At 49.0% G+C, this 15527-nt stretch overlaps 1 protein-coding gene and 2 pseudogenes across 1 annotated transcript; 1 reads left to right on the top strand and 2 right to left on the bottom strand.

Moving 5' to 3' along the window:
• The first annotated feature begins 1643 nt into the window (after positions 1–1643).
• Positions 1644–7014, top strand: LOC147992931 (uncharacterized). The gene is made up of 3 exons (XM_087539179.1): positions 1644–2556; positions 2650–2868; positions 6866–7014. The coding sequence occupies exons 1-3, from the start codon at positions 1644–1646 to the stop codon at positions 7012–7014; spliced, it is 1281 nt and encodes a 426-aa protein (XP_087395305.1).
• A 1627-nt stretch (positions 7015–8641) lies between these two features.
• Positions 8642–9154, bottom strand: LOC147992930 (ethylene-responsive transcription factor 3-like; annotated as a pseudogene).
• Positions 9155–9247: 93 nt separating this feature from the next.
• Positions 9248–11287, bottom strand: LOC125531343 (serine carboxypeptidase-like 50 pseudogene; annotated as a pseudogene).
• Positions 11288–15527: the final 4240 nt, after the last annotated feature.

The following is a 15527-nucleotide window of genomic DNA, read 5'->3' as shown; positions in this document are numbered from 1 at the left end:
TTTAACCAACTCACAGTGAACACATGATCAGGCCTTTTGATCTAAGTAAACAATTAAAGAATGAACCATTGGACAAACACTATGGGATGTTCAGCAGGAGGTGTTTGTTCATTATAGTTCATAGTTGGCTTGGCAGCACTTCAAAGTCATCACACTTTAGTAAATGCTGAAATGCTTAAGAAAAATACAGGCTGTGTTTGATATCAAGGTATTGCAAAAACCAAAGTATTGAAAACTATAGTATTTTAGTCCGTGGGTACAAGATACCACAGTTTTGACATACCAAAGTATTTTGAAGTATTGTGAATACTACGACCTGTTTGGCTGCTTTATGCAGCAAGGTAAAAATAGCTAGCTAGCCGGTTCATAGCTGTTACAAACACGTCTGTTCCTAACTAGTTACAATTACTCGAGTAAGAGCTAGTTGGGTATGGTATGGATACTCGTGTGTCATAGCCGGCATCGATGGACAAACATCGGAAACAACAGCTACAGCAGCTCAGCTTTGCTGATCTGCTGGAGGATGGCGACGCGTTGGCACGTCACGTTCGTCCCCGACCTGATCGCGGCGTGTGCGCTCACCGCCGACGAGGGCGAGATCCATCTCAACCACGGCGCGCTACGGATGGTCCTGATCGATAGACGAGGCGTGACAGTGGACGCGCGGTACATGCGCGAGGGTGAAAGCATCGAGATCGGCCAGGTTCTCTCGTTTCCATGTCATCTGGCTAGGGTTGACCGCCTCGCTGCGCGCCATGCACGACCGCGCTGCATGCGGGACCCGGCGTGCACCGCGGGGAGAAGGAGAGACATGCAGCGGCTGGATGCGAGACACCTGGCGAGGGGAGAGCTGCTGGATCAGATCCATGGCCGTCTCGCCGCCATGAGGGTCCCAGCTGCAGCAATGGAGTGGGGGGTATTTAGCGGCCACCGGGGGGAGGGGATCGCACCTGATCCCCCACCTACCACCACTTCCATCAGGTCAGATTCACATCTCGCCCATCTCTTCGGGCACCTATGGGAGAGATCTAGGGTTTCCTCCCCTCCTCCACCACCGTCGGGCGATTCCTTCGGTTGGTGGCGCGGCAAGGTCCGTGCCGACGACCGCTCCTTTGCTCAGATTGCGGGGGGTTCGAAGACCCGCGGCGATCAGCCCATGACGACGGGAGACCATGGTGGGGGGAGATTCGGAGGCCGACACGACTTCGCTGGCCGCGGCGGGTTCGGGGGTGGACGCAAACCACCTCCGTCCAACCAGACGCGTCATATGGTGTGGCAGCGGCCGGATCCATCGACGGCCGCACCGGAGAGCTCGAGATCCGCCGGAGGAGGGGCTGGATCCGCTGGAGGAGGAGCTGGCGACAAGTGGGAGGCTGCGGCGCGGGCGATGGGAGGGGGAACCAAGGCTGCGCCCCCCTACTGCTACTCCAACCACGACTCCGATCTCCAAGGGATCTGAGGAACGCTGCCTCAACTGCAACAATCCAGGTCATTTTGCTCCTCGTTGCCCTACTATTCGCTGTGAAAAATGTGGCAAGCTTGGTCATATGGCTCAACTTTGTCAAACCTTGAGACCGTGGGAGTGTGTTCCTTTACTGTGTGGGTTTCAATCTCCTGGCCAGGGTTTTTTCTATATTCCCGATATGTGTGCATCCAAGCAGAGCTCTGAAAAAACGAACAATGTAGTTATTACTGTCATAGAGGGGGTGGCTACTGTGAAGGAGATCGAACATGAATTTAACTGCATCTTTGCCCGCAAACCTGGCAAGAAAAAATGGCGGTGTACTGCTCGTTCCATCAGTCCTGCTCAATTTGTCATGCGGTTTCCTAATGCCAGTGAGGTGGAAAGAGCATGTTGCTATGGCAAACGCCTTCCTCTGAAAGATGGCTCTGTCATTGTTTGTATTACCCCTTGGTCTGCATCTGTGGGGGCTAAAGGATCTATGGAAAAAGCTTGGGTTTGTGTGAGAAATATCCCATTGGAAAAAAGATGCTCTGAGCATGCTGCATATGCTGGGGGGCTGGTTGGTATAACTCTGGAAGTCGATGAGGCAACTTTACATAAGCCTGAGTATGCCAGGATATTGCTGGGGTGCCGAGAGGTTAAAAAAATTCCCCCCTCTGCTGAAGGTCTGTTAGGAGAACAATTCTATGATTTTTTCTACGAAGTTGAGAAAGTGGTATCTGTTGGAGGGGATAAAGAACAATCCTCCATTGCTGTTGATAGCAGTGCATCCCCTTCTTTCCCTAAAAAAGCTAGGGTGGACTCATACCCTGCTTCCTCTGCGGAGCAGGGGGAAACTGATGCATCGATGGTGGGAAATCATTGGTCACAGAGCTATGACAAAACTTCACAGAGACTGACGGTAGTTACTGAAAATGAAGAGGAGGAGGAGAGTGATGAGGGGAATCATACTGAGCTACTCATTGAGTCCATGGCCAGGGAGCATGACAAGGAAAAAACATCTTGCTATGATTCTCCTATTGAGAACATGTCACAGGAAAACATTGAGGAGGAGATGGGCTGTGAGGATGGGGGTATATCTCCTAAAAAAGGTGCTTGGGAAATCATCCAGACCCCTATCCTCCCTTCCCCTCTGTTTCTGCAACATTATGATAACTCTCATGAGGCTGTGTTTCCTCTGTCAGATTATGTAATCTGGCCCTCACTGCCTCATATTGTTCCCCTTGAAGAAGGCTCAACTGAGGGAGGGGAAAATTACAGTGCTTACACTGTAGAGTCACCATCGGGGTCTCCCATGCGTGAGGTGGGGATGCCTGAAGACCTAACTTCACGCAGACAACTCGAGAAGCTGGAAAAAGTGGAGGATAGAGCTGCTAACAGAATGAAGAAGCGGGACTTTGAAGGTAAAAACATGCTCAACACTAAAAACCAGTTTTCTATCATGTCTGATGCTGAGATTGTTGTGCGTGCATCCCTCATGGGAGTGCAAATTCCTGATGATAACTTTGACACTGTTAATATTATCCGTGAACTAGAGATATCTAGGAATTTACTTCTTGATAAGAAAAATGAACGAGCCTCTCCTAATATAGTTATTAATGATGGGCTGGGAAATAGTGTCCCCTTGTCCTTAACTTGGGGGGAATCAGACAGAGACGAGGAGGAGAATTTTATTCTTGTCCAATCTAAACAAAAAAAGAGGAAGTATCAGAGAAAGCGAACAGTGGTCGTCTCACCCCATAGAGACCCTGTTATACCCATGACTAGAAGTCAAAAAAAAGAGGGAGAGGGTATGGCTGCTATGAATCCTGGCAGACCTACCAGGGTGAGAGATAAACCTGATCGATACAAATGATCGGAATCTTTTGGAATTGTAGGGGGGCAGGTAAGAAGAGCATGTCTACCTGCCTCACTGATATGATACATGCTCATGAGGTGGATTTCCTTGGGTTGCAAGAAACTATGAAAAGTAACTATACTCCTTCCTTTTTTAGAAAATTGGATCCACTTCAGAAGTTTTATTGGGAGTGGAATCCTTCTAGGGGGAAATCTGGAGGCATCCTTTGTGGCATTAATAGAAATAAATTTAATATCCTAGAGGTGAAGCATGGGAAATTTATTCTGCAAATTGACCTCCTCGATAAGAGTAAGAACTATAAATGGGCCTTGCTGGTGGTGTATGGGGCTGCACAGGATGAAAACAAACCTGAATTCATTGCAGAAATGTCGTCTATGTTTCATAAAACTGTTATCCCCTATATAGTGGGGGGAGATTTTAATATTCTTCGTCATAGTGGGGAAAAAACAAGAAAACCCCCTATCTCATTTCTCTGATGTGTTTAATTTGGTTATACACCTGTTGGGGCTAAGAGAAATTGATATGTCAGGCGGCTGCTATACTTGGTCAAATAAACAAGAGAACCCTACCTTAGAGAAATTGGATAGGGTCTTAATGTCGTCAGACTGGGAGGACCTTTATCCCCGTGTCTCTGTTCGTAAGTTGGTCAAGGAAATTTCTGATCATAACCCTTTGCTGTTAGAGGGGGGTGTGGCTTCATCTAGAGCCCCTGGGAGTAGATGCTTTAAGTTCGATAATGCATGGCTAAATAACCCAGACTTTCTTCCTCTGGTGACAGAAATCTGGTCCCAGCCTGTCTATACTAGTGATCCCATCGATATTCTTAATATCAAGTTGAAGAGAATTAAGAAGTTCTTCAAGGGTTGGGGATCTAATATATTTGGTCATAACAAGATCAGAAAAGATCTTATTAGACTTGGATTACAAGAGCTAGAAAAGCTGGAGGAGGAATATGATCTCTGTGGGGAGGCGTATACGAGAAAATTGAACATCCTAGCTGAGCTTAATACCATGTACATTGAAGAAGAGACCCATTGGCACCAAGTTTCTAATGGGAGATGGCTCCTGAAGGGGGATAATAATACAGATTTTTTTCATAAAGTGGCTAATGGGCGACGTAGAAAGCACACTATGATCTCACTGGAGTGTGGCCCAGTTATCGTTGAGGGGACCAAGAATTTGTTATCTCATGCTACGGCGTATTACAGAGACTTATTTGGTCCGGCCCCTGGGAATACTTGTAAGATCGATGCCTCGCTTTGGTCTCGGGATGAAAATATCATGCCTGAGGATAATGAGTACCTGACTCGTCCCTTTTCACTTGAGGAGGTTAAAGAAGCACTGTTTGCGATGAAACCAAATCGAGCCCCGGGACCGGATAATATACCGGTGGAATTTTACCAGCATTGCTGGGAGGTTGTGAAAACAGAACTGTTCAACCTTTTTGAGTGGTTCTATGAGGGAAAATTAGATGTTCAACGACTAAACTACGGGATTATTACACTGTTGCCTAAAACAGTTGATGCAAGAAAAATCCAGCAGTATAGGCCTATTTGTTTGCTACGGTGCGCATATAAATTGATCACGAAAGTCATGGATCTCAGGGCCGCGAAATTCGCTAACAAGCTTTTCAACATTCAGCAGAATGCTTTTATTAAAGGACGACATATAGTGGATGGTATATTATCCTTACATGAGGTGTTGCACTATACTCATATAAAAAGGAGGTGGGTGTGATCTTTAAGATCGACTTTGAAAAAGCCTACGCCAAAGTGAATTGAGACTTCTTACTAGATTGTCATGCTAAACGTGGGTTCAATTCAAAATTGTGTGGGTGGGTGTCGCAAATCCTTAGGAATGGCACGGTGAGTGTTAAAATCAATGATGAGACTGGGCCTTATATCCAGAGTGCTAAAGGGGTGCGGCAAGGTGACCCTCACTCTCCATTTTTATTCAACCTTGCAGCAGAATGTTTAACCAAAATGGTTATTGCTGCCCAAAAAACTGTCTTATCAAAGGATTGGCCTCGGACCTAATCGAGGGAGGGGTGGGCATCCTCCAATATGCTGATGACACCGTCCTGTGCTTTGAACATGGCACGGACAGGGCTGCTAATGCTAAATTGTTGCTTTATCTCTTTGAGCTCATGTCTGGTTTGAAAATCAATTATGATAAGAGCGAAGTGTTTGTGGTGGGAGGGGATAACGAAACTGACAGGATTTATGCAGAGATATTTGGTTGCCGTGTGGGCACCTTACCCATGAGGTACTTGGGAGTGCCAGTAACCTATTCCACTCTTAAGAACATCGAACTAGATTTCTTGGATGCTAAAATGGTCAAAAAACTGGATGCATGGGTGGCATACGCAGCCTCCTCGGGTGCTAGACTCACTTTGCTAGATTCTAGCTTGGATGGTATTCCTTCGTACCTGATGTCCATGTTTCTCTTTAACAAAACCTTCATTGAAAAAATTAATAAGTATCGCAGACGCTTCTTTTGGAGGAGGAAGAATAAGAAGCGTGCTTATCACATGGTTAGATGGGATAGGATCTGCCGATCAAAGAGAATTGGTGGCTTGGGAATAAAAGATCTCCACAAGCAGAACATTAGCCTCCTTGTGAAATGGTGGTGGAAGTTGGAAACTTGCGATGGGCTATGGCAACGCATTATCCGAGCGAAATATTTCAGGAACAAAACCGTTGCGAATATCCGTAGCCGCTTTTCTGATTCCCCTTGCTGGAAATCCATTATGAAGGTCAAAGATACTTATATGGCTGGGAGGAAAATCATCATTAACAAAGGAGATTTGGCTAGGGTTTGGCACGACCCATGGATAGATAACTGCCCATTACGAGAGTGTTTCCCTGTCTTATATGATATTTGTCAAAATCAAGATTGCACCATTGCTTCTTTTGTAGCCAACAACTACGATCTAGCTTTTAGACGCAGGTTGTTTGGTGCATTGGAGGAGCAATGGGACTGGGTGGTGTGCGAGGCTAAAAAAAAGTCTTTGAATGAGAATTCTGATATTGTCTCCTGGTCCTTGAATAGTGGGGGGAAATTCACCACTAAATTTGTATATGAGTGGCTGGAGAGAAACCTATCTGGACCTAACTATAAAAAGGTGTGGAAAGCTGCAATTCCCTTGAAAATAAATTTTTTCCTATGGCAGCTATTCCAAAATGCTGTGCTTACACGCGATAACATGCGACATAGGAATTGGCCGGGAAATCCTATGTGCTCGTTTTGCACGGAGGTGGAAACTTCTAATCATCTATTCTTCACTTGTTCACTCGCCCGTACGGTCTCGGGCGTGCTGGGGCTGACTGCGGGGGTCTCTTGTGCCCCCAGGTCTATTTGGCAGTGCTTTGCTTGGCTGTATAAGTTTTTCCCAAGGGGGAAGAAATTTTATATGATGATTATTGCAGCCGTGTGTTGGGCGATTTGGTGCCTCCGCAACAAAACTACTTTTGACAAGTATAATGCTCGTACTCCTTTGGAGGCTGTCTTCATTGCCTGTTCTTTTATGTTATACTGGGCAGGGCTGCTTAAGGAGGAAGACCAGACGAGATTCCAAGTGGGGGTGAAGAGGCTGGCTAATGTGGCGGCTGCCCTGGCGGACAGATCATATGCTCGCGACAGGCTGCTCTTGGGAGGTGGGGATGGTATTCAGATTGGGGAGCTGTCTTAATCCTGTTATCTTTAGATTGGCCTATATCCACTGGGGTCTGATGCCCGCTGGAGTTGTTCTTTTGATGATACTGATTCATCCTCCCTAGAGTCCTATGGTCTAGACAGGTGCTTTTGGTCCGAGTAGTGGTTGAAGTGTCGTCAGGTTTTCGCTCCACAGCAGATAGTCCGTTCTAGGGCTGTCATGCAGTGGGTTTCCTGTCGATGCGCCAACTCGCTCGTGCCCCTTTCAGTCTCCTTTTGCTGGGTAGTTTTCGTTAGCTAGCTCGGTGCTTATCTTGTGAACATGATCGACAAAGACTAATGTATTTCCGTTGATTGCAAAATTAATGAAAAGGGGTGTGAGCCCGGTTGGAAAAAAAAACAGCTCAGCTTTGCAGCCGCATGCCTGGGTAGCAAACTCCACCAGCAGTCCAATAGGACTTGCTCGCTCCGTTCCGCACGGCTAGTGTGACGGGGCTGGAGGGGGAAACAACGGGAGGCAGGGATCAATGCCGGCATGAAGAGGTGCATGACATACTGGCGATCAGCTATCGGACAGTTCATCATGACAGCACATCAGAGGCAAAGGTTGAGCGAAGGAGTTCACGGACGAGATTCAATAGAATAAGGTCGTCAAGCAGAAGCAACATGAGGATGAAGGAGGAGGTGACAACGGCTTGGAGCAAGGCGGAAGATGACGACGAGGCGTTTCTTTCGCCAGCTCAGTTTTTAAAAAAGAGGTCCATGGTTCTTTTTTAAAAACAGAGAAAATACCATGGTTTTGCAAATAATGAAGTATTAAAACCATAGTTTTTAGTGACAGCCAAACACCTCATAATAATTAAAACCATGGTAATCTCAAATACTGTAGTATGATAAGTAACCTTTACCATCTCTTTCATCGTTTCTTTCTTCAGGAGCTCCCTAACTGGTCGGTACGCAGCTGTCACACAAAGATTCTGGGCGCAAAACGAAATTAACAACTTTCAGTGATCCAGTCAGATACTTAGTTACTAACCCGGGTTAAAAAGAAACGCACTAACAGTAAGATCAGACCTGCGCTCGAATCTCTCAAAAAAAAGTTTGTAAGATATGCAATTTTTTATGTACAGCACTTCCAAAATAGTTCTTGCGCGTTCAATCTGCCTCATGCTTTCCGCTTATATCCTCTTCTTCTAATGGTTGTTATGCTGTCATGACGTTCCTTACAATAATTCGTTTGGCTTACTCATAATTTGTGTGAGCCCTTGCGATGGATTGGTTTAACACGGTCCTTCTGAGAGCATCTCCAACAGTCACGCAACGCGTCGCGCGCCGTTTGCCTGGTTTGACGCGGCCGGCAGCGGTGGCTCCAGCAGACACGTCAAAATTGAACGCGCGCGCGTAGCTCCAGCGCCGCGCTAAAGTGCAGCGTGCGCTAAACAATGCGTACATTTTTTTTAATAAAATTCATAAATAGAAAAAACAATACATAGATATTTTACCATAGCATAGATAGATAAAAATTATTTAGATAGTGCAAGGACATAGATAAAAACTACTAGTGCAGCTACAGCCTACTCCCAGTCGTCATCGCCATCGTCATCGTCATCGTCGCCATCCTCGCTGGTCTGATCCAAGGTATCGAGCCACATGTCTTCCCAACGATCATCATCAGATGTAAAGATCGTCTCACCACCATTCTCAACTACATCGCACTGGGATAGCGCCAGGGCCTTCCGCCGACGCCTGTCCAACCGCTCAGCGCGGCGCCTTTGCGTCTCCTCCTTGCGGCGCCTTGCCCAGTAGGCTTGCTCGTAGGATACGTCCTCCGGGTGTTGTTGGCGCCACTCCGCCATGACCCGCTCGTCCTCATGGGCGACGAGGAGGCGGTTCTGCCGCTCAGCGTGCTCCGCACGGTCTTGTGCCGTGCGAAGACGAGGCGGCGGGGCGACGTCCAGCGCCTGCTGCAGCGTGTGGACATCGTGAAAGTTCATCTGCTGGCGCGGCCTGCCTAGGCGCCACGCCACCGCGTCGTACACGCGGGCGGCCTCGTGCGCCGTCTCGAAGGTGCCGAGGCAGAGCCGGAGTTGGCCGGACCGTATCTCCGAGTAGAACCCACCGTTGGGGCGCTGGCGGACGCCGCGGTAGCCCGACACTCCTCGGTGGCGCGGCGGCATGGTGGCGGGGCGCTGGCGCGGGTGGCAGCGGAAGCAACCGAGGAAGCGGTGGAGGGGCGTGTGGCAACGGAAGAGGAAGAGAAGCGTGTGCAATAGGCATGTGGCGCGCGCCGCATTTTATAGGCGCGCCGGAAGCGGTGCGGCAAAAAAAACGCGCGACCTGCCGCCTTTTCCCCCGCGCGCGCAAACCGTTCCCGCGCGAGCGATTTTTCCGCCACCGCTGGAGCGCGCCGAAACGTCCCGCGCACCCAAAAGACTCGGTTTACCACGCGCGCTTTTTACCGCGGCTGTTGGAGATGCTTTGATGTCCGTGCTGCATGGAGGGTGTCAAAGGGAGCGAGAGAAGGGTAACACCTAGATGTAACCATTTTTATACTGAATAAAAATCAGTACTACTAACAGTTTCCGTCACGGCAAAAGACCAGCTCCATCAAGCCCTCGGCCGGCAACATGTCGCGCTACCTCATGCCGCTTCCGAAGACACCCGTCTGCGTGACCCATCCCTCAATCATCTCCTGCGCCGCGCGCCCGTTGTCCACTGGCACGAGGTGCCCGGCGCCGTACACCACCACCTGCGTCAGCGCCCCCGACCGCTGCACGTACCCGGCGAGCTCCTGCTCCTCCCCTTCGCCGGTCCGCCACACGGCGCGCTCGGCGTCCTGGAACGCGCGCAGGCCGCCCCAGCGCAGCTCCTTGATCCACGCCTCCTGCGACACGACGCCGTCCCGGAGGTCGCGGATGCCCTGGTACAGCAGCACGCGCGTCTGCCGGAGAAGCGCCTCCACCTCCGGCAGCACGCTCTTCATCACGTCCTCCTGCATCGCCTCCCCCACCGCGTCGCTGCACCCCTCCCACGTCACGTCCGGGAGCGCGCCCAGCGCTGCCTTGACCTCCGCCCTGTTGAGGAACTTCTCGACGCCAGCCGACGCGTACGGCCGCTGCTTGGCGAAGTCGTAGAGCGTGGCGAGGCCCGTGACGTTCTGCAGCCGGTCGAGCACGCGGGCCCGCGCGTCACCCGCCTCCCGCCACCGCGCGGCCTCCGTGAGCGCCACCGCCTCCGCCTGCATCGCCTCCATCTCCCGCCGCTGCCGCGCGTTGACGAGGCCCATGAAGTAGGCCGAGTCGGCGTGCGTGGCCACCTGCGCGACCGGGTGCGTGAGCCCGTTCCCGATGGCCACGCCGCGGAGGTTGATCCTCCGCCCCGCCGGCAGCGTCGGGTTGGCGGCGAATATGTGCGCCCCGGCGGCCGGGACGTACTTGCCGGCGTAGCTCTCGCCCGAGAGGAAGAAGGGCCGCTTGCGGAACGCGGGCGTGTTGGCGTCGAAAAACGACTGGAGCGCGGCGAGGATGTGGACGGCGACGGCGGGCTGGTCCCTGGGGATGAGGGCGGGCGAGGGCGCGGCGCTGAAGCCGGTGCCGAGCGGGCTGTCGAGGAAGAGCAGCCCGAAGCGGCGGTTCCAGGCGAAGGGGTTGCGGGTGAGCGAGCTGCCGTCGGGCGCGTTGGCGAGGTAGGGGCCGAGCTCGAAGAGGTCGCCGATGAGGCCCGAGCAGCCGGGCCCGCCCTGCAGCCAGAGGAGCAGCGGCGTGTCGGCCGGCGTGGCGGCGAGCGGGGCGCTGGCCTCGTAGAAGGCGTAGAAGAGGGAGGCGTTGGCGGACGGGTCGACGGAGAGGTAGCCCGAGCTGGTCGGCAGCGCCTCCTCGGGGAACACCGCCGCCGCTGTCGCGAGCGAGACGGCCGCTGCCGCTGCCGCGAGGAGAGCGAGAGGGATGGGAACGGCGGAGCCATCGATGGGCACGGGCAGGAGCAGGGTGGAGTGAGGCACTGATGACCGTCTTGTACCGCCGGAGTATATACGACGAATGGTTTGGCTGGTGAAGCGTTCAATGTGGATCCATTTGAGCTGAGTGGGAATCACGTTACTACGGACGAGCTGAAATGGAGCACGCCGGCGGACGCACAACGGAGACGGCATACTCTGGGATGTGCTAGGCGACGAGTGGAACGAGACAAGGAAGTTTACTCGTGCATATGGGTATCTGGACGGCCGAGTCTAGCTAGTTTTTGAAACTATTAACTAATACACGAAGGACATTTTTTGTGTACACATTCGATTTTTTTTTTGCAATACATTACTTTTTTTTCCAGACATATATTTTTGATGTCAACCTTTTCATACACATTCTACATTCTCTGTATACATAAAGAACATTGTTTATACACACATTTAACTTTTTCAAAATACATGATTAACGTTTTCTAAAACATATATTTTTTATGTTTACTTTCTTGCGTACACATTGTATTTTTTATATGCATCCGAAACATTTTTTTATATACAAGTTTAACATATTTTAAATAAATGATTAATACTGTTTTAAACACTTTTATGTCAATTTGTTTGCATATACATTGTACATTTTCTGTATACATTAGGAACATTTTCTATATACATCAGTAAAAAAATTATATACACTTTTACTCCCTCTGTCCCAAAATACATGGCGTATAAATCCAATCAGAAAGTCAATTCTTTCTGAGTTTGACCAAATATCTAGAAGGAAATATCAACAACTACAATATTGGACAAATAGATTATGAAAATAAATCTAATGGTTGATATATTGATACTGATTATACTTTTTTATCTTAATATTTTTTGTATATATACTTCGTCAAACTAAGCAAGCATTGAATTTTTTATTGAATTTATATGTCATCTATTTAGGGACGGAGGTTGTAATATTTTTTAAATCGGGATTGCTATTATTCAGCTAGCTGAGATTTAATTTAGTCTCAAGCATAGCCGTTTAATTAATGCATTGAGATTCGTGCTTGTACAGTATTTGTCTCATGCTGAGAAGAGCTCCCGTGGTGGGCTTTTGTTTGATGGCTTGTTTTGAGAGTTGGGTATGCGTCCTTTTTTTTGTCCGGGGCTAAAATGCATGTGCTTATTATATTTATTTACAGTCATGTCTGCTCCAACCTCTTTCGCATAGTTGCATATCAGCGATGGAGCCGCGTTGAGCTCGAGTGAGAAGGTGATCCGTCATTCTTTATTTCGATGGTTGCTGTGGTGGTGCCGGAGGCAGGTGACGGACGTTGGTGTCAAGCTCAAAGATGTTCTGCTATCTTTTCAGTTTTGTCATGTCAGTCCTTACGTGACTTGTACTTTAATTTTTATAATATGAATGAGACATGTATTACCATAAAAAAAACTTTATACTATATGCTTTGTTGTTGGTTGTTCTGTCTAGCCTTTTCTATATCTGATCCTCCGCTTGCTCTATTTTACATATTGCCTCTGTGGGTGTCGGTGCTACGGGATGGCCCCGTTTCTGTGGTCCGACCGACCCAGATCTGGCGGCGGCGGCGGCTTCCAAGGCGGGCTGGCTGGGGCATGGCTGCTCCGGCTGGCATCCGCGAGTCCGTGATGGTGGCGGTGTGCCACAGATCGAGGGAGGCGGCACAGCAGCATCGCTCGAGGTGGTGTGCTGGTAGCGGCGACTTTGGCCGGATCTGGTAGGACTAGTGGCGGAGGCTACTGTGATGCGAAATGTGACTCTTCCAGATGCGGTGGTTGGTCTGCTCTTGTGGCTCCGGTGGGCGTTGGGTTCTCTGATCTGGGTTGGGAGAAATCCCTGCTTCGAGACGAGGCTCACAACGGTGACGCTCGCGGGCGTCGTTTCCTCCCTGGAGGCGTTGTGTTGGACCCGATCGGACTCCCTTCCTCGAGCTTGGGGGAAACCCTTGTCTTGGTTTGGCCTCCGGACCGGACGGCAGCGGTGGCGTCAAGGCGTCGTTACCTTCTTGAAGGCGCCGCCTTGTTGCTCGAGGAGTCTTGTTGGTGTGGCTTGAGTCAGTCGGCTGCCACTCTGGGCATGGGCCTCCTGGGCGCAATGTACGCCATCTTCGGTGCTCTCACGATGGTACCTTCCCTAGGTCCGCTCGGGCCCTGCCGTTCACTTGCCGACTTCCTCTTGGCGCAAATGGGTGGCGGTACGTTGGTTTGGGTTGGCCTTGGGTTTTGGTCTTGTTGTAGAGGTCTCAGCGTTGGTTATGACGTGGCTTGGTTGTTCTGTGGCTTGGCTTTTGTCATTGGCATGAGGTTGGACTAGGGAAACATGTATCATAGTAGCCAGGGTGGGTGTGCGTGGTGGATGTGGAGGCTAATTCTCGTGATTAGCGTTGTAATGGCTGAAAGGCCTTGTATCCGGCTTCTTTGCCGCTTCTTCTTTAATGCGATGATATGCATGCTTGTGCGTATTCGAGAAAAAAAACACATTGCCTCTGCTTGCTCTACTTTACATACTGCTGATGTGCTCGTATGCTGATGCATGTTTGGATGCCTTGCTTGTGGTTCTTACTTGCTATGGTTATGATGTTTTATATACCGTTTTGCTGCAACTTTCTCTTTCAGGGCTTTGTGTTATTGGTTATCCTATATGTTGTTGTTTTTAATTATGAGGTTTAGGGTTCTCGGGGTTGACATGCCCATTTGCTGGTTTCTTACTTATTGGGTGGATCAGAGTTAGAAGGTTGTCCAATTAAATGAGGTTGTAGTTTTAGGGTATGATAGGCAGTGGCGGAGCTAGTCGAAAATCATTGAGGGGCGAAACACAAATCATCAACTTTTGGGGGGGGGGGGCAAATGCTAAAAATTTCTCATCTAAGCTCTCCTAATTTTTTCTTCAGGAATTGATCGAAGGCTGGGGGGGGGGGAGAGCTTTGCTTGCTGCTTGTTCCCGTGTTTTGGATTCTTGTGTGCCTCTTCTCTTCTCTTCGCTGTGCTCTAGGTCATTCATGTGCCTACCATTTGTTTGCGCACCTCATCTAGGCGTTGCTTACAACAAGTGTTCCTCTTTTCTTGTGCTTTGCAGGTGTCGTTCTTCGGCTGCTTTGCTACTTGCCATTCTATGATCATCGGCTCTTCGTCTTTCCATCAAGGTCTGTTTGTTCACCTTCTCCTTGTTTTATTTGTGGTGGATTCCTTGATGCTTCTTGTACTTATTCTCTGCCTGTGTAATATGAAGAATATTATTGCTGAATAAAATTAATTTTTTTACTCTGTGTTAGCGTGTCGTCTTGTTCTCTATGTCTTTCTAGGTTGATGATTGATGTCTACTACACAACCTTCTTCTTGTAGACGTTGTTGGGCCTCCAAGTGCAGAGGTTTGTAGGACAGTAGCAAATTTCCCTCAAGTGGATGACCTAAGGTTTATCAATCCGTAGGAGGCGTAGGATGAAGATGGTCTCTCTCAAGCAACCCTGCAACCAAATAACAAAGAGTCTCTTGTGTCCCCAACACACCCAATACAACGGTAAATTGTATAGGTGCACTAGTTCGGTGAAGAGATGGTGAAACAAGTGGTATATGGATAGTAGATAAAGGTATTTGTAATCTGAAAATATAAAAACAGCAAGGTAACTAATGGTAAAAGTGAGCGTAAACGGTATTGCAATGCTAGGAAATAAGGCCTAGGGTTCATACTTTCGCTAGTGTAAGTTCCCTCAACAATACTAACATAATTGGATCATAAAACTATCCCTCAACATGCAACAAAGAGTCACTCCAAAGTCACTAATAGCGGAGAACGAACGAAGAGATTATGGTAGGGTACGAAACCACCTCAAAGTTATTCTTTCCAATCAATCCGGTGGGCTATTCCTATAAGTGTCACAAACAACCCTAGAGTTCGTACTAGAATAACACCTTAAGACACAAATCAACCAAAACCCTAATGTCACCTAGATACTCCATTGTCACCTCAAGTATCCTTGGGCATGATTATACGATATGCATCACACAATCTCAATTCATCTATTCAACCAACACATAGAACCTCAAAGAGTGCCCCAAAGTTTCTACCAGAGAATCACGACGAAAACGTGTGCCAACCCCTATGCATAGGTTCATGGGCGGAACCCACAAGTTGGTCACCAAAACATACATCAAGTGGCACGTGGTATCCCATTGTCACCACAGATATCCACGGCAAGACATACATCAAGTGTTCTCAAGTCTTTAAAGACTCAATCCGATAAGATAACTCCAAAGGGGAAACTCAATTCATTACAAGAGAGTAGAGGGGGGAAGAAACATCATAAGATCCAAATATAATAGCAAAGCTCGCGATACATCAAGATCGTATCATCTCAAGAACACGAGAGAGAGAGAGAGATCAAACACATAGCTACTGGTACATACCCTCAGCCCCGAGGGAGAACTACTCCCTCCTCGTCATGGAGAGCACCGGGATGATGAAGATGGCCACCGGAGAAGGATTGACCCCTCCGGCAAGGTGCCAGAATGGTTCTAGATTGGTTTTCGGTGGCTACGGAGGCTTCTGGCGGCGGAACTCCCGATCTAATCTG

This window comes from Triticum urartu, chromosome 1A (assembly GCF_056163025.1).
Source record: "Triticum urartu cultivar PI428250 chromosome 1A, HENAU_Tu73, whole genome shotgun sequence".
Lineage (NCBI taxonomy): Eukaryota > Viridiplantae > Streptophyta > Magnoliopsida > Poales > Poaceae > Triticum > Triticum urartu.
Note: the sequence above shows the minus strand (reverse complement) of the source record. Positions and strands in the feature narration are given on the sequence as shown.

What these genes read in the sequence shown, in the direction of transcription:
- LOC147992931 (XM_087539179.1), top strand. Translation starts at nt 1,644, where the DNA reads ATGTGTGCATCCAAGCAGAGCTCTGAAAAAACGAACAATGTAGTTATT. An exon ending in GGGTATATCTCCTAAAAAAG is followed by an intron (nt 2,557 to 2,649) that starts GTGCTTGGGAAA and finishes TTCCTCTGTCAG; the next exon opens with ATTATGTAATCTGGCCCTCA. An exon ending in GAAGAAGCGGGACTTTGAAG is followed by an intron (nt 2,869 to 6,865) that starts GTAAAAACATGC and finishes TATACTGGGCAG; the next exon opens with GGCTGCTTAAGGAGGAAGAC.